We start from the raw sequence: 22790 nt of genomic DNA, 5'->3' as shown, positions 1-22790 counted from the left end.
CTGTTTCTTATGTTAATAGCCTAGATGTTAAAGGTATTTGAGTTTGCAATTCCTGCCATAAAACTATAAACTTAAGAAATAAAGAAAGCTGGATTTACAAAATGTTTCCTACCATGATGATGTGTCTTGGGTTTACAGAGCTGGCCCAGTTTCTGCCTACGGCCATTGTGTGCTACTTGAAACAACAAATAACATGGTCACTCTATCATCCAACTTTGTTTCCAATTTTCATGCCAACTAGGTTTATCTCTTTGAGCTCTCCTTTGAAGCCTAATCCAATAGCTATTATTTTTGCAGGCAATAATTTTTCTGATATTTTTATGGTTATAATACCTATTTGGTTGGTTGAAATCATGAAACTAGGGTATCCAATCCATTAAAAAACATTAGTGAAGAATAAATCATATTTAGCAGGTGCCAAATGTACAACCACAAGCCAAACGACTAACCAGATCAAATCCTGGTAGACTGACACTTCAAGGGCTTAACAGTCAAATGTATAAATAGGAAGTATTTAAAACAACAGTAATATTAAAAAATTGAGGGCCTGCAGAATGTTTTCAGAAGGCAATAATTACTGCATCTGAGCACATCTGCTTAACAATCCAGTCAAGTGGGAGGTTCAGTCTCTATTAACCTTAACCAGAGACATTTTCATCAAAATTAATCGTGATTACTTTTTATTGCATTTCAAATGTTATCCTTTGTTTGGGGTGGTCAGGAATGCAACTAAGCAATTCCAGACTATGCTATCTTTTATGAATAGGTCTACGAGGTAGTTATCAAGGTTCCTTATGAAAATATTGCTATGTAAGTTCATGGGCCAAAACAAGACATTAATTTCCATAACTATATGTGTCCTTAGAAAAGAAAAATTACTATATATAGAAAAGACAAAAACTTCGATGCTTAACACATACCCAAGTATAACTATGTAAATACCCTGCATGTACTAGACAACTCTTTGCTTAAATGTTTTTTCACCTTTTCCTTGTGATTATAACAGTGAATCATTAATACTTATTCTGAGCATAGCCTATGCCATGTGTAATTCTAAATTTTTCATATATGCTTACTTTGTAGCCCTCAGAACACCTCTGGAGTACATGTAATTATTATTCCTGTTCTTCAGGTGAGGAAACTGAGACTTTTGGAGGTTAAGTGATATTCCCAAGGGCACTCAGTAAATTCTAAAGCTTGGAACAAAACTCAGGCATTTTAGCTCCAGAGTTAGTTAACTAAAGATAATAACAATGCTTACATCACTGGAAACTGCATCCCAAATGCTTGGTCAATAATGTTTTGTGCCGTCTATACCATACTCTATCAACCTCTGTACCTTTTTTCTGATGGTTCTTTTTCCTGGAGGGCCTTTCCTACCACTTGCCTCTGCCATCTCACACTCATTCAGCTCAAATCCCACCTGATCCACGAAGACTCTGTCAGTTTTCCTGCCTTCCTAATTCTTCAGAACACTATCTAAAGATAGTCACATGTAGGTTTATGTCCTGGGTCTGTTAAAAAATTTTGGAAAGGTTATTTTAATCTCTCAGGGCCTCCTTCTAATATGCCAAATGGGATAATAATTGTTCATCTGCCATATGATGGCTATAGTGTACCTCTGTAATTTTATCTGTCTAGAACCCCTTCAGATAGAAGGGCTTATCTTTTTTCCTGTGGTAGGTCATCTGTCCTTACTCTTAGTCCATGGAATTGGATGAAGCTAACCCCTTCCCCTTAGGCTCCTCATGATCAACATGGCCTAAACCTGACCTGTCGATTTATATGTCCTAATCTGAAAAGTTTGCTAAAACTATTAGAGCCACTTTCCTTTGTCCTGGAGTGATTACATTCTTAGAAAGTAGGCTGGCTGCTGTTGGGCATTATTTGTGGAAAGCCTTCCTGAGGATTCAGGCAACAAAGATCAAGTCATCTCTCTAAGTAGGATGGAAACAGATTATTGATGTCACTGTTTGGATGTTTGAATCCAGTTAAACTGAAAATCTTCCCCTGGATTTTGCAGTTAATTTAACATTTTTTTTTCCTTTCTTAGTACAGATTGTGTCATGTTCCTGTCATTTGCACTTAAGAGTCCTGATTGACATAAAACTGAAATGGGATACAGCTACTACACAGTACTTATCGCAGTGTCCAGCGTATTTGAAAATGGTACCTACCACTGTCACTTGTTTCTCTGCATTTGTTTCTGGAAGGCAGAAAAACCTGGAGTCAGGTTTATCTACACCCTTTACTAGGATGTCACTTCGAAATGTTTCTGGGACCCTAGTTTCACCACATGCAAAATCACCAACATTTTTATAAGGAATAAATGAAAACATGCTTGAAAAAAGAAGGAAAATATTCTACAAATTTTAGTTATTATTATCTTAATATTTAAGCTCCAATCTATTATCTCTTATCAGAGATTGGGAAACTAAGACCCAAAACCCTGGGATGTGATTTGTCAAAAGCACTGAAGAAGTTGTGACCTCGACTGAGAATGGTCCATCCTAGGGTGACCTGAGCACTCAACAGAGGATCTGATCCTAGTATTGTGCTATTCAGTGAAAACTCCAATTCAAACACCCATGCAAAGGGAGCTTAAGAGACACCATTATGCCATGACCAGGACACAGAGAAAAAATAAACTAATGCTGACTAAATAACCTCCATCCGCCACGTGTTCCCTTGTATTTCCTACTCTGGAATAATTATTTATTTCTCTTTTGGTCAATTAAAAAGATGAACTATGAGTACATATTGAAATTATCTAATGTCTTCTATTTCCAAGGAGGAAACCTAATATATAACTGAAGAAAGACACTAATTAATAAGCAAAATTTAACATGAACATCAGCCAAGTCGAACTTGAACTGCTCTGTTTAAAGGCACACTGGAATAAATAAAGGAACTTCAAAGCAAATGCCCTGTGTTAGCTTGAATGTTTTATTGAGCACATGAGAAGAACTCCTGTGCCAAAAATGGGGATGGTTAATGAGGAAAAAATGGTGTTTTCAGTCAGTCAGTTGGTTTCTGAGACAGGGATGTCAGTGGGAGATAACTATATTCATGGAGAAAACAGACTAATGATCTGTCTCAGAATTTTAAGCAAAATAAAACCAGTTTGTAAACTGTCTGAGAACAGAGGAATGCATCCTTTCCCAAACACCTCCATGATTATGCACATACATTTCCCTTTTACTAACCCCAAAACGACTTAAACATAAATAAAAAGGGGAGTCATTTCTATGCTTTAAGATTCTTGCCAACTATAGAAAAGCATCTCTTACCTTTTAAGGTGAGATACAGGAACCAAGAGACTCTGCAATAGCATTTCTAAACTCCACCGCAATCAGCTTCCTTGAGTACCATTTTGAAAATGCTTCATACATGGAAAGACCTATTGGGTTCCCTGAGAGTACATTGCTAATGTTGAACTCAGGGCAAAGGCAAGTCCATCATTTCTCTGTGTATTATCCTGCAGCAATGGCTACATGCCAAAGAGAATCAGTCTCCAATTATTTAGGGATTAAGAAGATAAACCTAGGCTTACCTGCAAATGCTGTGAGTTGTCAGCCATGCTATCTTCTCGCCTGCGAACTTCTTCTAATAACTGGGCATTCTTCTTCTTTTCCAGCTGTTGATTGTGCTTGAGGTTGGCCACCTTCTTATTTTGATCCTTCATGTGCCTGAGAAAAATCAGCACAACTTGGTTACATTCAACTACTGAAAAGCATATGTTGTTAGAACAGATTAAGTACTAAGAACAGAATATCTTATATGGGCTCAGGAAAAGTCAAGACCTTAGAATATTCCATTCATTCAACTACAAATATGTATTGAGCATCCACTGAGTTTTAGGTGTCAGGATGGTAGTGGGGATTCCATGCTGAATGGGACAGGTCTTCGGATTCATGGAGTTTAGAGTCCAGAGGGCAAGAAAGACAAATACCAAGAGGACACAAATTTTGTCTTGCTAATATTTGAGGAAATAAATAGCATGCTGTGAGAGATGATGATGTGAACAGGTGGTGAAGTGGGAGGAGATGAATTTAGACATTGCTATGGCCATTGAAGTTCTCCTTAAGAAAAAGAGACTTTGATTGAGACTCAAAGTAGCTAACCAAGAGAAACACCAGTAGAGGAGCACCCCAGGGAGAGAACAATACATTTGCAATTCACAAGACAGAAAAGAAGTTGGTTGCTTTAAGTAATGGGAGGTCTTCAGGGAGGTTAGGTAGGAAGGCAAGACTGCAAAGATAGGCAGGCCTGGCACAAAGGGCCCTGTGGTTCCATGATGGGACATTTATTTTCTTTTAAGTGGTTTCTGTTCTAATTATTATTATTCTTTTGGATCATGTTCTTAGTCTGAGATCATAATCCATTACTTCTATTTTAAAATAACAATTACAAGACTCCAATCAAATACACTGTCAACACTTAGCTCAAACAGAATAAGAGTTTGGATAATCACAATGTTAAATAGAGCCCTGGTGCCTGGAGTAAAAGATCTCAATGAATCTATAGGATATCAAAGTACCATAAAGTGATCAAGTGAGTAAAAGACTAATAAAGGATGGGTTAAAAATAAGAAACAAGAGTTACAGGCTTAATGTGGACTATTTCACCAGCAGCATTTAGCAAAACATTCCACAGATTTAGGCAACCATGTCCACGGCAGCTGTTATAAATCTAATCCAACACACGAGGAGGCAGGAGGGCAGTAGAGAGGGCTTGGGAGCAGTGACTCCAAAAGAAGAGGGCCGAAGTTCCCAGTCATTTGAGGTCCTTCTTAATCTCTTCACCCCCATCTTCCCAGCACTGCTACATCAGTTGCTGTGACTGAACCCTGACTCCCAAGACAAGTGTACTGAGACCACTGCTCTTATGGAAATATAAACAAGATGAGAACTAGACAATAAACAACAAACATGTCAACTTAAAACAATTAAAAAGAAAACAAAGCATTCTCCACAAGAAACTTTTTGTTTCTAGTCCTCATAAAATTATGCACTCCCCTACTCCCTCCCACTCCAAAAAATAAAGTTCCAGAGAACTGTTTACCAAGTTGAATAGTCCTCTATTAGGAATCCTGCTAATAAGTGAAGTCTGAACATTTGGGCTCCATAAGAAATATTTGCAGTACCAACTGAAGCAGTGATGTAAGTGTTCTCAGTGGACTTAGGATAATATGTACAAGATCCAACAACCCTCCCCTTAGTTCTTATTTATACTGCATAATTTTTGTCCTTTTCTCCAATTTGCTCCGTGCACATGTATGAAACCATCATCTTAAATCAATACACAAATCTATGTTCAGACAATTATTTTTTGATTACTCTAAAGACGTTAGGAATGAGCTCTTGCTTCCTAATTAAATAAGAATAGTATTTTCAAAGCTTATATTGAACAGGGCAAGCACATTTTCCACTTACTTAGAAAAATATGGCCACTTCTCAGAAAAAGGATATGATAGATCAGTATGATTAGTGAGAGTGTTTAATTAGAGGACATTTTTATAAATAAATACATTTTATTAGTTTAAATCATACCAACTGCCTAATGTCTCTCCCCCAACCAAGTACCAGTGACAAATAAAATGGATCATTGTTAGAAAAATCATTTGCATAAAGAACTCCCACAAAGTTCTCAGAGCAGTCTGAACACACAGACCTTACTCTCAGGGATACTCCAATGTTTTTGCAATCCAAACAGAAAAAAAAAAAAAAAAAGACAAACTCCAAGACCATGTGTCCTTAAAGCCTTTCCTAAATTAAGAATGAGAGGCTAAAAAAAAAATGGGGAGCTAAAGTTTTGACACTGTGATGGAGGCCCTTTTCAGCATTTCTCAACCATTTTTTTTTTCTTTTAACATTTTTTAGTTGTAGATGAACCCAATACCTTTATTTTATTTGTTTATTTTTATGTAGTGCTAAGGATTGAACCCAGTGCTTCACACTTGCTAGGCAAGCACTCTACCACTGAGCTACAACCCCAGCACTCCCAACCATTTCTTAAGACACAAATGATGAGTAGCACTGCTTAGAATGTGGTCAATTAATTAGATCAATAAAGCACAAGGTGATCAGAATCATCATTTTGTACAGGTAAGTATCAATAGCTATCTATCAAGTATACATACTCTCTTTCACTTTCAGAATATTTATGTCATTTTTAAATATATTCCTAGCAGTCAAACCCTTTCATCTAATAAAAGTTTCCTCAAAAACCAAAAAGAGAATGAATTGCCTTGCAGAGGTAGAACAGAAGAGAGGTAAGGAGTGGCATGGTTTGGGTGGGGAACAATGAGTGAAGCCTTATCTACTGAATAGCCCTTCCTTAGGTATTCCTCAGGGAAACCTTAAAGCTGTCTGAAGAAGAGGTTGGAATGGCAATTTAGTGGGGAGCAGGTGAGGACTCAGGAAATTTAAAAATACTAAATCCCTTGGAGAAGACAAAATGCCTTTTCCTCAAAGCCCAGTGATGCTCAGTGAAAAAAAGTCACCACGGTGACTTTCTAGTAACAACTTCAGCATTTCCAGTAATGAAATTTGCTAGTGACCTATTAGGCTCTATATCGTTCCCCACCTGCAGAAAGTAAACCCACACTGAATAAATCAATATGCCAAATCCAAAACAGTCCCTACCTATCTCCAAAATCTGGAAGGTAGGACTATAGCAGTGTAGACTACAGCACTCTCTTGCTATATTGCCCCAGAGGAAACTATCATTTGTACCTCTTTCCCAAACTCCCACCTAGTTAGCAACTTGGGTAGTTCCAAGCTTCCTCCAGAAACTGATCTGCTTCCTGTTTAGGAGGGAAAAAAGTTTCTTTAGAAGGAATTTTTCTCCAAGGAAACACCATTAAAAGCATATCCAAGATGCAAATTAAAGTAACAATAAGAGCATTTACTGGGGAGGGGACTAGTTTAAAAATATAAAGTCAGTGTTCAATGTTTGACCTCAACTGACCAGCTTCATGAAGCAGTTTCACAAAACAAGTCATCATGTCACTTTTCAAAATTCAGTCACCATTAAGGAATTCGGATTAAATAAAAAAAATTCCAACATAAATCAAGTCAACAATGGTCAGAAAGAATTGCCAGAGAGACGAGACTCCTGCTATTTTCACTAGAATAATCTGTCAAATTAAAATTAGAAATGGTCTCTAACTTGCTGGTGAGAACATGCCAGGTTGGACACGTCCAGAATTACATTGCTGAGAGTACTGGAAAGTAGATGCACATCTTCCTCCAAGGACTTGTGTACATTTTATATAAAGAAGAAAATCAAAATTTCTTTTAAATCTCAGCAGAAATCAAGCCTGATATCATTATCCATCTGTTCTCACAAACTTTAAAAGATTGATAATATTCATTGTTGGAGAGGATTCAGGAATTCAGCTCTCATATGTGGTCAAGAGGAGTAGAATTCAGAAAAGCATTTTTGGAAACCAGTTTGGCAGTATCCACTGAAGTACGCATACCTTTTTCCCAAGCAAAACCTTCTTCTAGGAAAAAAGCCTGCAAAAATGCTAAGAAAACATGCATAAACATTTATGTAAAAACATTTTCATTAGAACTGTTAAAAGTGAAAATCTGAAAACTAACTGTCCATTAGAAGGAAAGTGACTAAAAAAAACTAAGTGTGTTCATAATATGGTGTCAGGCTAGCTAAGAAAATTAAGAAAAAATGAAAAACCTTCAAGACATGTTGTTAACTGAAAAAGAAAAGAGGTAGCAGAACAATATACAGAGTCTGATCTTACTTATATTAAAATTTAAGAGTTTATTTCAATATGTCTATACACATATTCATGGGGATGGAAATGTCTGGAAATGCCACACCAATTTATAAACAATGGTTAACACAGGGACAGAGAATGGGATTAGGAAAGAAGGGACTTTCAGTTGTACTGTATAAGTTTGTGTGTGCATGTGTGTGTGTGTAAGTGGGGTGCAAATACATACAAGAAAATGCACCAATATTTAGTACACAAGGGAATGATTTTCGACCAATCAAAATATAAAAAAGCATTGCCATCATCCAGCCTCAAGTCCCTTCCTCCTGCTCTGAAGTAATAATCAATGTTATAACATTTATTGATTTGCCTCTTCTTGAGCTTCATATACATGGAATCATTGTGTCTGGTTTCTTTCACTCAGTATAACATTTTTAGAATTCATCCATATTTCGTCGTACATCACTCCATTCTTTTTGCTGAATAACAGTTCATTATATGAATATACTCAATGGATAAATAACTCAATATATTGTTGAACAGAGGTTTAAAATGGTGCAACCCTTACAGAAGAACACTTCTGGACTATATGATACTTCCAGGTGTGGATGTAGTGTAATGGCTAATAACAAATTTTCGAGCCAAGCTTCCTGGACTCCCATTAGAAGTTTGTCACTTTCTATCTGTGTGCCCACAGGCAAGTTCCTTAACTTTTCTGTGCCTCTGTTTCTTCACATATAAAAAGAGAATAATAATCAAATTTAACTCGTAAGGTTATTGTGAAGGCTTGATGAGTGAGTATAAATAAAATGTTTAAAACAGATCCCAGCATGTTCACTTTCTGTTTCACTCTTTGCTTACAACAGGAATGCAATCATGTCTTGTGCAATATTGTATACATATATTCAGTGTCTCATTTCCCACACCCGAACAGCAAGTATTGCAAATACTTGAAACAATGGTCTTTGGAATGCATTATTAAATGCTTTTTGTCATACATTTAGCTTCCACTTGTGCTTTGCTTAATGATGAGTTACATTCCTGGCAGGTTATCCTGATGGCAGTACGGCAGGAAGGTCAGGACCAGCAAGGGGAAGTGAGCTGAGACCCTGAAGGGACTGCACAAGTTGATGGGCCACACACACACAATGGAAGCTGACAATGAAACCTGCATGCAGAATTTCCGTTAATAAAAGCTCTTACTTTTAACCACTGAGAGGATTCCATTTTTTTGAAGCTTGTAAATACCAGTGAGTACTTCAGCATAGCTATAAATTTTAGAAAGCTATCATAAATATTCTAAAGATATTTTATAGCAATTACAAATGTGCTATATGTCATGAGCATGATCGTTCCTTACTAGAAGGGAACATCTGCTGTGACAACTTGAGAAGACAAAAGCTGGGTCACAGTCTGAGGAATCAGTTTGAGAATGAACCAGATCTCTTAGACTTTGCATCAGGAGGCAGTCTCTCAAGGGCAAATGTTTGACCACTGGTTTCATAACAGTTCACTGATTAAGTCCTTGTCAAAACCCTTCTTCAGGCCATCCAAGCCTACCTCTCCATGCCTTCTGACTTGGTTTTCCTCCCTATTGTATTCCTTGTCTTTCCCTTCACACAGTACTTGCTCCCTAGAAGTGAGTGTTACCTTATCTTCCCTTCCACCTGCTGTGGTGCCTAGGTTTATGTAAGAACCCAGAGTCAAGTCACCCTCAAATAAAACACAAGATGTCAACACACCTTAAAACGATATCATTCTTCACTTGGCAAGACAGCAGAAGGTACCAAGAACCTGATAATTCTACCTAAGAAGGTGTTAAGGAAAGAGAGGGCTCAGATTTGAAAACCTGAGAAGTGGAGTTTCCTGAAGGCAAATGCATTTGCATGTTCCATTTTCTAGTACAAAGTCCTACTATTAGACCCTCTTTGGAGGAGATGACCCTATCAGGCTGGTCTTTGTTCAGCTTGATGAATGACTGAATCATTTGAGACCATGGGAATTGAGCAGCTATGCATTAAGAAGCCCAAGGACTAAGGACTAGTTGCCAGATTGAATATATTCTCGGCAGTAGTACCCTTTATAAAGTCTATGACTTTGGCCAAGTTATTTCACTTAGGGTAAGGGGTATTAAGTGATGCCATAAACCTAAGGCTCTTAAACCAGCACCTCTCACACACTGAGTGTGCCCCTGCCACAAACCCTCTTTTGTGTAGCATAGATTCATCCCTTACCCCTGACCTTCTCATCCAAGGCAAGAAGACCTTGGGAGCAATCTTAGGAGATTACATAAGCAGAAGGTGGGTTACCACTAGCAAGAGGAGAATTTGTTTGCCCTGTAGACATTTCATTTCGGAGAGGCTCTAGAAGATAAACTCTTTTCAAATGGTCTTCCTCCCTTTGACTCTGGAGGACCCTCTCCCCCAGATAATAAAGGAATGTCACACCAAACATGAATGGAATCCAGACACTAAAGTCAAAACTAGAAAGAGATGGTGGGAGCCTGTTTGTGAGGACCCCAGGAACAGAAAGCAGACAGAAGCAGGATGCTAGCACCCTCTTCTAAGAATATGTGCCTCAAGGCACAATAGTCCTAACTTCATAGGATGCCCTGGGCAGTAACCTGGACAACTTTTAGAGAAGTAGACACAGATCAGGTAACATTGGAGAAGGTGAATTTTCCAACAGGGGAGATCTAGAATGCAAGGTAAGATCTTCATAGCTTGGAAGTCATATCATAGGGGCAATAGCAGTTACTGATATGAGGACCCAGCTCTAAAACAGGACACAAAACCAACAAGGGTGCCATGTAATTCCATTCCCTAACCCATTAACCTCAATGTGACCACCTTTTAAACAAAGTTCTAGTTTTTATGAATGAATCTATGCTCACAAGCAGAAATATTTATTGTTTTTCACATCCTGAAGTGTCATTGTATCATAATGAGTTTGGTTCTTCTTCCTGTCCAATAGATTAAATTAGAGATGAACAGTTTGGTGATGACAAAATAAGTGAATATAAAAGTAGGAACTCAACAAAATGAGAAAGTAAAAGAAAGACAAAGGGGCAAAGACAATTCAGCTATTGCTTAAGAGATCTGAGGACAGAATTCTAAGAACCAAGGGGCACACTCAAGACCGAGCAAGACCTCAGTTTTAAAATCCAGCCCTGTTTCCATTTCATATCTTCTTTTTGCACATCATTTACTTCTTTTCAAATCAAAAAATGGAATCTGAGCACTTTTTAAAATAAAACATTTGTATAAGTGCCACAATTCCATGGAGTACTGTATCGTTCTAAAAGCCTACAACTCCACTGTTAGACGCAGGCACATTAGGGCCAATTTGGTAGAGTGTCAGCTGTATTTACAGTTTGGGGTAATATAAAAACATATGGAAACTGTGAACATTGACCCCCGGGAGGCTAATGCTGGAGGAAACCAACATTCCACAGTCTGGCCAGAGGTTGGGGGCGATTTGCCCAGACAATATATATCCAGAGCAACCTATGAGCACAAGGGGCACTTCGTGTATGCAAGACCTATTTTTATTGCATCCAATCTGGAACTGGGTTGCAGCAGCTCAGACATAAAATAAAGTAGAGGTGTAAGAAGATAAAAATCTTATGTGATGATTTTCCAAATTAGAGTACAGAAATAATATGTTGGAGTTTGTATTCTTTGCTATCACAAGTCAATTTAAAATATTTTTAAATAATAAAAACTCCATTTTCAGATGTCAGATTATGTATCAGATGCTGTGCTAAGCACTGTAAACGTATTATCTAAGCTAAACAAAACAACAACCTTACATGGAGACAGTCTTTTCCCCCATAGAAATAGAGGCTTAGAGAAGAAAAGTTAACTGTCCAACATCATACAGACATCATGCATCAACATCATGCAGAACTTGAACCATTGTTTCTGTGATGCCAAAGATCATGGACTTTTATGTTACTTAAAAACAGTAAACTATTATCACATATTAGTAGGATTTTTTTTTTTTTCGCTACAAAAGTAAACAGCATGTACTAACCAGGCCAAGACATTCACTTTTGAAAGTTAATCCCTTTTCTTTATAAAGAAGGCAAAGTGCTATCCTAAATAAAGCAAATTACACTCTTTGAGATTGGATTAATCTGTGATGCAGCTTATCAGACCATCGCCAAAATAATTTGGACCAGTGCTGAGTTCAATTTTTATTGCTACATAACATATTATTACAAACTTAGTAGTCTAAAATAACACTCATTTATTATCTCACAGTTTCTGTGGGCAGAAGCACAGACATAGTTTAGCTGGTCTCTCTGTTCATGGTCTTGGAGGGTTGAAATTAAGGTGTCAGCCCAACTGCATTTCTCATCTGTAGGTTTAACTAGGGAAGAATGTACTTCCAATCTCATTCAGGGTGTTGGCAGAATTCCTTTCCTTGCAGCTGTGTGACCGAAGTCCCTAGCCTTTTGCTGGCTGTTGGGAGGACTGAATCTGCCCTAAGGTCCTGGAGGCCAACTCAAGTTCCTTCCATAGTCCTGTACACTGACAGTTCACAGAATGGTTATTTTTTTATTTTTTTATTTTTTAAGCTAACAGGAGAATCTCTCTCCAGTCTGCTAACAGGGAATTTTATATAATATAACATAATGCCAGCATCCTTGTCACATAAAATACCTATGCAAAAGAATGGGATCCCATCACCTTTGCCATATTATATCAATTGGATGTACGTCACAGGCCCTGTTCACATTCAAGTGGAGATTATATGTGGACATGAAAACCAAGGGGTGAGGATCATGTGGACCATGTCAGAATTCTGTCTTGTACTCTGCATAATAGAACTTTCTACATTCATGGAAATGTTCTATTTCTATGCTGCCTAGTTTTGTAGCCACTAGCCCCATGTAGCTATTGAAACTGAAACACAGCTAGAGCAACTGTAGAACTGAGTTTTACATTACTTAACTTTAATTAATTTAAATTTAAATAGTTACATGAGGCTCATGGCTACCTTTTGGACAGCATAAATATGGACATTAAGCAATGTGCAAATTACATGTTAATTATTTTAAAATATTTTAAGCCTTTGTACATACTATTCTTTCTAAAGATTTCATAGTCTTTCTACTGTCAAATTCGAACAGTTCTTAGGACCTAGAATCTACCCTAGTCCACCCTAGTATCTACCTAACAGACTTAATTTTTCCATTGTCCCAAACTTCTTCCAAACCATTTTCACCAATGCAATCAAGAAATCTGGAAAGCTTAACTTATGGCCAACAAGGGGTGGGGGTAATTTATGCATCCTTATGCTTTCCCAAGTACTTATCCCCATGACAACATAGTGCAAAAACAAATGCCTGTTCTTTCCACTCTTCTCCGCAGAACTCAAACCACTTCTCTTAGTCTGATGTGAATGAGTAAAACAGCATCAGTGGTGGGTGGTGGATAAAATGAAAATCAATAAGGATAACAAAATGGCAGAATTATAGGCAAAGAAGGAATAAACCACTTCCTCCCAATTATAAGAGAAGACAGAATAAACTACTTCCCCACACAATTGCCTCAACACAATTAACTATTTCCAAATCCATCCCTGCAATGTCAGTTTCGCTCAATGACATGCTTTTCCTAATTCAGTGGTTTCCAAACAATGTTCTAGCAGCACTGGAATTAACAAGGTCTGTTGATTACTATCACTGAAAAGAAAAAAGGGGGGAGGAGTTAGGATCAAATAAGTCTTGAAAGCAGAGACAAAGAAAAAATGTAAACAGGTTTCTTATACTGCAGGACTTTTCAGAGCCTGTAACCCATTAAGTCCCATGATCCCAGATGTGGGATACCTATAAAGACTTAAACATAACACCTATAGTAATTTTTAGAAATAAACATGGTTTTAGAGTTCTATTGATCTGAGAAAATTAGAAGATTAGTAAATTAGAGTATTTGAAATATGTACATATTTCATAGAACATATAAAAATATATAAACATATATAAGCTATAGATGATGATTATACACAATATTAATGTACCTGTGTCAATTTCTTTGAACTATGCACAGAATTAAAAACTTGGGACCTAATGAGTTAATACAAAGTACACTGTGAATCTCCAAAAGGGGACATAGTAGGTATGTTTTTTAGATTTGTTTGATCAAGACACTTTTTATCTCAGGATCATTCCACTGAACTATTGCTCTGAAGTATTAAATCTGAGAAATAATAATTTTAATCGGTTTCTTAAAATTGTTGCTATTATATCCACTCAATGAATTGTGTTCAACCCATCTACCACCTGCGCCACTTAATAATTTTCATTAAATATTTTACCCTGTATACTTTTTAATCTTAGATTCTTCCTGAGCAAGAATCAGTAAAATTATGAGGTTATATAGTAAAAAAAAAAAAAAAAAGGAAAAGATAATAAAACACATAAATGTTCACCTAAATGTCTCATTATAAGCATGTCTTTTTAATGACAAAGACATTAAAAGCATGGCTAGAAATGATAGAAATAGTGCTTAGGAACCAAAGCCAAGTCCAAATCCTCCAGAGCCATTCATTGACTAGCACACATTCACACAGTTGCTGGGACGGGGCCTGCCAGGCCACCAATGAGATACAAGAAGTCATCAGTAATCTCTACTGAGCCAATTCCTAGGATTCATTGGCCAGAGATACTTACATGTTCCCCTTTTGTTCAGTAACCAAGTAAGCCACCCTCTACTGTAGTTCAGCAAATTCCCAGGAAGACAGAGACAGTAAACTCTCACTTTCTCCTTAAGAAATTATAGTCTTGGGCAGAAGGTATAGCTGAGTGCTTGCCTAGCATGGAAGATCCCTGAACTGAATGTCCAGCACCACAAAATTAAATAATTAATTAAAATAAAAAAATAAAAGAAATCTAGCACTGACCAACCTGAATTCTGCAGAGGCAAGGCACAGCCTTTCCTTTGCCCACAGGGGCAGGTGACCTAACTTTTAGGAATGTCATCCCATCTAAAATCCAAGAGTAGTCATCAGGACCTCCAACTCAGATTCATAAGCATGAATGCTGTAGGATTCTATAGCACTTTAGCCACATCTCTTTGGACTAAGCAATGTTAATATTACAATTTACTTGATTTAATCCTCAACAATCTTATGACACAGACATGGTACAGTTATATATCACTTAAGGGTGGGGATATACTCTAAACTATCACTGGTTTATTATTGTGTGAACATCATAGCGTACACACAGTATACAAACCTAAATGATATTGCCTGATATCCACTTAGATTACATGTTATAGACCATACATGGGGCCCATCATGGACCAAAATGCCATTATGTGGCACAGGACTGTATAGACTGGAAAAATGAGACTGACCAGGTAAGCAACTTGCTTAGCTGCCTCTTCCAACCAGAAGGAGAGAGTTAGATTTTCATTCCAATCTGTTATACCCCACAACTAATGTCATTTTCCTTGCCTTACATTGCTACTCTTAGATTCACCTCACTGGTTAATTTCCTATCATCATAGCCATCTAGGATAATTCTGCTAAAAAGAAAACTCACTGCCTACCTATAAAATTGTTTCTCCAAAACTATGTCACTGTCTCCCCCAGAAAGGTGCTCTTGTCTCCCCAGAAAACTCACCACACACCCATTTCTCACATCTGAGTATATGTACACACATACACACACACACCCCAAAGCAGTGCTTGTGAGGACCTTTGGGCAAAGGTTCTATGTATTGTAGCAAACATGTGTCCATATGGTATCATCTTCAAGACTCTCTGAAAACAATGAGTAAGCCTGTTCTAACATTTTTCACACAAGCAGCAAGAAAACCAACCACCAAGCAACTGGAGGAAGATTGAGAAATAAAGCTTTAGAAAAGTCCATATAGGCTAATATATGAGTAACTCTTTATAAAAGTAGCTGAAGCATAATTTACAAATGAGAAATAATTTCAAGTCATAATGTACAGACAGATTTTTCTATAACAGTAGGTAATAACATATTTAATTTGTTACTCTATAAGAAAAACACTATCAATATTAACTATAAAATGAATATAAAATATTTAAGATTCAAGATAAAGCAATGAAAGGAATTCATCTGCAAAAAGTGGGCATTTTGCTCTACTAAGATCTCAACCTTGTATTTCTCAGCCTATCTAGAGATTTGATTACAATTAGACCCATTTGCAGATATCAATCTTAAATTCTTTCTTATTGTAGAAAGGAAATAAGAAATTTTTTCTTATTGTAGGGAAGAAAGATTTTCCTATATACCGCCTGAAAAATACAAGAAACACCTAAAATCAATATAACCAAAGTCCACCCATGAGAAAAGCAATGTTTTTTATGCTATGCTTTGAATGTATTCCCCAACGTTCATGTGTTGGAAACTTGATCCCCAAAGTAGTAGTGCTGGGAGGTTGGGGCTAATGGAAGATAACTGGGTCCTGGGAGAAGCACACTCATGAATGGATTAATGCCATTATCTCAGGAATGGGTCCACTATAAAAGGTCCCCTCTTATCCTCTCTTGTCCTTCTCTCCTCTGCCTTCTGCCAAGAGACAATGTGGCAAGGCCCTTATCAGATGTTGGCCCCATGATCTTGGACCATGACATTCTATTACAGCAGCACAAAACAGAATAAGTTACTAAAATAATGTGTCCAATTCTTCACAATGTTATAAACTATTGCAAGCTCAATTTCTATGTTGTTTATATTTCTAATTGGAGTTTCTTTCTATTTGGGATTTTACTTTTATATATTTAATTTTAATAAGTGATTATCTATAAAACTAATATCTCTTTTACATCCTCAATTTAGAAATGAAATGATAAGAAATTGTAGCTTCCCTGGCCATTGGTACTTATTTTGTTTGGAGAAAACAGATTAAAGGAAAAGTTCTGACAACACCTAAAACCATGATCAGCTCTAGACTGGGGGTGAAGGGCTAGGTTTCTCATTGACTGAAAGGTTGGGAGTGGAATATTTTATGCTACAGAGTTACAAATCTCTATGAACTAGAAGCATTTCCTGGGCAATTAATCAAGGGGAACTTTTATGTAAAAAAACATCTCAATTGAGCTACTCGAATATGGGCCCACAAGCTGCAATGACTAATTATAAGTTTCAGACCTGTGTAGCTTGCTGAAATGCTTTTCTTCAGGCCATTAAAAATGCCTTGACAGCATCCAAATTCAGCAAGAAGAATAAACTAACTACGGGAAGTTACAATTACAGAAAGGGATTATTCAAAGTATGTGACCTTTGAACAAAAACGATGCACGTTTATTTGATACTACAGAACCTCCTCTATTTCCCCCTTTGATAGGTCCATGTAATTCCCACTAACAATAATGAGAGATATGTCCTAAAAATGAATAGCTGCTAACTCCAGCCATCTGTGCATTCCTGGTACAAATAAAACTGAATGTCATCACTACCCTATTGGATTTCTCAGTAATGCTCTTTGCTGATAAGAACTTTGAAAAAATACCAATGGCATTTTTTTTTTCTCTTACTTACTCACACAAAGCATGCCCATTGCCCTTGCTACATAAAGAAGTCTATTCTACTCTGAATCCAGGCAGCCACTGAGAAGTGGGGGTGAGATAAATCCCTGCTTATCAAGATAACTGTTTCCCCACTCAGTATAAATGGAGACAAAGTACACTCAGACTCAAATGATTAAAATGGCCAAATTCTTAGCAGGTTAACTCATTACTTTTCATCCTTCTTTTGCCAGCCCTGAAAGCTAAGTAGCTGTCTTAACAGGCTGCAGCAATCACTTTCAAACAACTCTCTTGCCCTACAACTATGCTAAAATGGAGTTAATTCACTTTTCCTTTATGAATTACTGGCTGTCAAAAATATGAAAAGGGTCCCAAGCTTTAATGAGACCCTTAAAAAGAGAGATCTTGTGCTAGAGAACTCAAGATGGTATGCTGGGGAGGCAGAAAAACTTGAAGACTGGAAGGTCTTCAAGTCAGAAATTGGAGGTAGAGACAGGTAGATATAGATAAAGATATGGGTATTTTTATCTACAGTGTTTACATATGAAGAGAGAGGCTGGTGTGATTCTCTAAGCACAGCCTGGAGTCTCTTCAGAACTGGGAACACACAGCACCATGGGGCCATCTTCCCTTTTCTAGCCAGCTGATCTGCAGTAAGCCAACCATTCCAAGAGCCTGGTCATATATCCCTCTCAGGGGTACATGTAAATCCTCCTTCAGAAAACCCAAGGGTCTATTTATCAGGTGGATTACTTCTTATTCTGGAGCCAAACAGAAGGCTGTAGTGCTTAGGATCTTCTTTTAGGTTTGATCATTTGGTCTAGTTTTATATGACATTTGACGACAGAACTGCTAAAAATATTTATTAGCTTGGCTAAAAACTAAAGAAAAAAAAATAGTAATCACAGCTCTCTGGAGAGGCTTTTTAAATTTCATTTTATGGCACTATAAAATGAGGCCATACTCTGAGAATTTAAATGGGCAAATTATTTGGTTGGACATGGCTCAGATTGTGAAGTTCAGTCACATCAGTGGACATAAACGCTAAGTGACTATTCAAGGTGAGGCCCATTTCAAAGATAGTTAAGACATCACCAAAAGAAAGCAAACATCTATTTCATATAAGTGACTAGATGCATGTTTGTAGAAGAATGTTTATTTAGACTCAAGATTACAATTTGAAAAAGTTCTTAAATTTGGTAACTATTCCTAATGTTACCTCATGACACCCTCAAAAAGAAGTGCCAACATAAAGCTTCAAATGATATTTTAAGCACCATATTTGATAATAGTACAAATTCACTTGCTTTCTCCAGCAGCATACTTTTTTCAAGTTATCAACTTATTTAAAATATTGTTAGATAGGATTTTAAAATAGAATTCACCAAACAACTGTAAAAACAAACATTCAAGAAAAATAATCATATACTTAAAAATGATCTAGTATTTTGAATACATAAAGAGCACAGCTCAATAATGAAAAGACAAATAATCCAATTAAACATGGGCAAAGGATTTGAATACACATTTCTTCAAATAAGATATACAAATGGTGTTCAATATAACTAGTATTAGAGAAATGCAAATCAAAACCACTTCATATCCCCTAGGATGCCTCTGATTAAAAAAGATAATAACAAGTTTTGGTGAGAATATGCAGAACTTGAAACAATTATATGTTGACAGTGGGAATGCAAAATGGTATAACCACTTTGGAAAACAATTTGGCAGTTCTTCCAAAAGTTAAACACAGAGTTACCATAAGACACAGCAATTCTACTAGCAGAGCATTTTCATTATAGCTAAAAATTAGAAATAATTCCAAAGTTGATCAGATGATGAATAAAATTGTTTTTAATTTTTAAAAAACTTCTAATTTGTTTTAATTAGTTTTACATTTGCCAGTAAATGAATGGAGCTAGAGAATATCATACTAGGCAAAATAAGCCAATCCCAATAAACCAAAAGCCAAATGTTTCTCTGATATGTGAATGCTAATTCACAATGGGAGGTGGATGCTAGAGAAGAAGAGAGTCACTTTAGATTAGTAGAAGGATTGAAGGGAGGGGCGGGAGTATGGGAATAGTAAAGACAGTAGAATGAATCAGACATTATTATCCTATGTACATAGATAACTATACAACTGGTAGGATTCTACATCATGTATAACCAGAAGAATGAGAAATTATACTCCATTATATATGATGTATCAAAGTACATTCTACTGTTCACTGCAAGAATCAATGAATAGATTTTTTTAAATGTGGTATACTTAGACAATGGAATATTATTCATTAAAAAAAGGAAAAAATAAATTAAAAAATTAAAAATGTATTATTTGAAGGCAATGGAAACAGGACTGTGTTATAGAAAGATGTCTACCTTGTATTTCCAATACCATCAGAATTGGACTCAGCAGTCTTCCTTCATCCACCCTCCATCACACCATATATTTGTAACTGATACATGTTATAACAAGGATGAAACTCAAATATATTATGTTAAGTGAAAAAAGCCAGTAAAAAAAGACCACACATATAAGAATGGAGGAAGGAAGGACTGTATAGAGGGAAAAGAGGGGTGGGAGGGGTGAGGGGGAAGGGAAAAAAAATAACAGAATGAATCAAACAACATTACCCTATGTAAATTTATGATTACATAAATGGTATGCCTTGACTCCATGTACAAATAGAGAAACAACATGTATCCCATTTGTTTACAATAAAAAAAGAAGATAAAAAGTAAAAAAAAAAAAAAAAAAAAGACCACACATATAATCTCAATTACATGAAGTGTTCCAAATACTCAAATCCTTAGACATGAAAAGCAGAGTACTGTTTGCCAGGGACTGGGAAAAGGAAAAATGAGAGGGGAAGTAGGGAGCAACTGCTAATGAGCCTGAGGGTTATTTCTGCAGTGACGAAATTTTATCATCAGAATTAAGATAGTGGTGGTGGCTGTATGAACATACCAACAACTACTGAATTACACACTTGAAGGATACATTTTATGCCATTTTAAGGGTACTTTTTATATAAATAAAAAAATCACATATGCTAGAAACCAAAGAATTAAATAGTACAAAGAGTTTAGAAAAAGAAAAATTATATTCCTCCTCTGATTCCTTCATTGACCACTCACACTTTTAAGCATTTTTATCAATCTTTCCAAAAATTCTTCTGGGCAAAATTCAGGCATGCATGCTCTCTCTCTCTCACACACACACCCTTTAAAAGTACAAGGACAAGGCTATACATTTTTCAATATGTCTTGGCCATCTTTCCACGTTGGGAACACATAGACTGGGATGTGGAGAAGGGGGCTGGAAAGAGACGGTGAAGCTGGAAAAAGGGATGCCAAGCAGGAACCTGAATCATCTTCTGGAGGAGCAAGGATCTGTAAGTTTTTCAATTTTTCAAATATCCATTTAAAAATTCTCCCTGGATATTCCACATACATCTCAATATATTCAAAATTAAAATCTCAACTGTTCATCCCCAGAGCTGAAATCATCCTCGCTCTTATGTACACTTATCTCTGAAGTAATCCAAAGGTGGGGGTCCAGAAGCAGTAAATCCTTCTCCATAGTAACACATCACATACAATGAATCTCTATGTTCTGCATTTTCATTTAATTAAAAATATCTATCAAAATACCTCCTACCTATTCTTATTGCTGTCATCTTAATCCATGCCTTTGTTTTCATTGAGGTTATTGTTAACTTGCTCAAGGTCACTCTGAACTTGAACCAAAGTTATCTCAAGACCAAGAGGCATGTGGATATAGGTATTATGTGGATACTCTCTTACATGCCATATAAAATAATTTTAATTTTTTTAATTTTGAAAGCAATGGGAAGAGTGCTGTGTTACAGAAGGATGTCTGCCTTAAATTTCCATTACAATCAAAAGTGAACTCAGGAGAGATCCAAGATGGCAGACTAGAGGGGTGACTGCATCTCCCGTTGCTCCAGAACTCAGGATTCAAGAAGGGGAGGTATTGAGACTCGGACAAACATAGAGCCGCAGGGTGAGTCTCTCCCACCAGGTGAAGCTTGGCCTGGGCAGCAGGTCCGGTCAGTGGGCAGCTTCTTGGAGAAGGGCAGCGAGAGTGTTCCCCAAGCAGCCCTGCTCCCTCCAGTGTCAGGGGGGATCCACAGCCAGCTTCTCAGAGCAGGCCCGCCCAGTGACAGCTTTTCCCACTCAGAGCCAACCCCAAGCCCTGAATCCAGAAGTGGGTCCCAGCGGCTTCTGGGACCAGGGCAGGACAGCAAGAGGCTTCCCCGAGCAGCCCAGCTCCCTCTGGTGGTGGCAGGCCCTGTCTAGAGCCAGCTTCTAGGAGCAGACCTGTCCAGTGAGAGGATTTCCACGCAGAACCAGTCCCCAGCACTGGACCCAGAAGCGTACTAGGGGCAGCTTTCTTCGGAAGCACTGTATTATCAAGTTCCTCCAAGACTTCAGGCTACTGAAGGCTGGGAGGTGATATCCTGGAAATCTACATGGACACTATAAGCCAACAGAAGAAATCTAAACTATCTCAGACTCCCACTGATATCTGACCAATATGAGAAAACAAGGGAAGAAAATGTCCCAAACAAACCTAGATACTATATCAATAAAAACCAATGACAGCATAGCAGAAGAAATGTCAGAAGAAATGTCAGAGGAGTTCAGAATGTACATAATTAAAACAATCAGGGAAGCAAACGAGGAGGTGAAAGAGCAAATGCAGGCATTGAAGGATGAGATGAAAGAGCAAATGCAGGCATTAAATGATTGTACCAATCAACAGTTAAAAGAACAAATACAGGAAGTAAAAGATCATCTCAATAAAGAGTTAGAGATACTGAAAAAAAAAAAAAAACAGAAATCCTTGAAATGAAGGAAATAATAAACCAAGTTAAAAACTCCATAGAAAGCATAACCAATAGGATAGAACACCTGGAAGACAGAACCTCAGACATTGAAGACAAAATATTTAATCTTGAAAACAAAGTTGACCAAACAGATAAGATGGTAAGAAATCATGAATAGAATCGACAAGAATTATGGGATATCATGAAAAGGCCAAATTTAAAAATTATTGGGATTGAGGAAGGCTCAGAGAAACAAACCAAAGGAATGAACAATCTATTCAATGAAATAATATCAGAAAATTTCCCAAATCTGAAGAATGAAATGGAAAACCAGGTACAAGAGGCTTATAGGACTCCAAATATATTACAATAGACCCACACCAAGGCACATTATAATGAAAATACCTAACATTCAAAATAAAGACAGAATTTTAAAGGCTGCGATAGAAAAGAATCAAATTAATTTCAGGGGGAAACCAATATGAATATCAGCAATTTTTTTTCAATCCAAACCCTAAAAGCTAGAAGGGCCTGGAACTACATTTTTCAAGCCCTGAAAGAAATGGATGCCAACCAAGAATCTTATACCCAGCAAAACTTACTTTCAGATTTGACGACAAAATAAAATCCTTCCATGATAAACAAAAGCTAAAAGAATTTACTAAAAGAAAGCCAGCATT

General features: G+C 37.0%; 1 protein-coding gene across 9 annotated transcripts in view; it reads right to left on the bottom strand.

The window, feature by feature from the left end:
- The window catches only part of ERC2 (ELKS/RAB6-interacting/CAST family member 2), a 1069021-nt gene that overhangs the window by 411317 nt on the left and 634914 nt on the right, over positions 1 to 22790 (bottom strand). For all 9 annotated transcript variants that reach the window (XM_079116398.1, XM_079116395.1, XM_079116399.1 and 6 more), the window contains one exon: positions 3554 to 3689. In XM_079116398.1, coding sequence (XP_078972524.1) covers positions 3554 to 3689 — 136 coding nt within the window. The remainder of the gene's footprint in view (positions 1 to 3553; positions 3690 to 22790) is intronic.

This window comes from Sciurus vulgaris (assembly GCF_902686455.1).
Source record: "Sciurus vulgaris genome assembly, chromosome: 16".
Classification (NCBI taxonomy): Eukaryota; Metazoa; Chordata; class Mammalia; order Rodentia; family Sciuridae; genus Sciurus; species Sciurus vulgaris.
The sequence above is the reverse complement of the archived record's forward strand: the minus strand, read 5'-3'. Positions and strand labels throughout refer to the sequence as shown.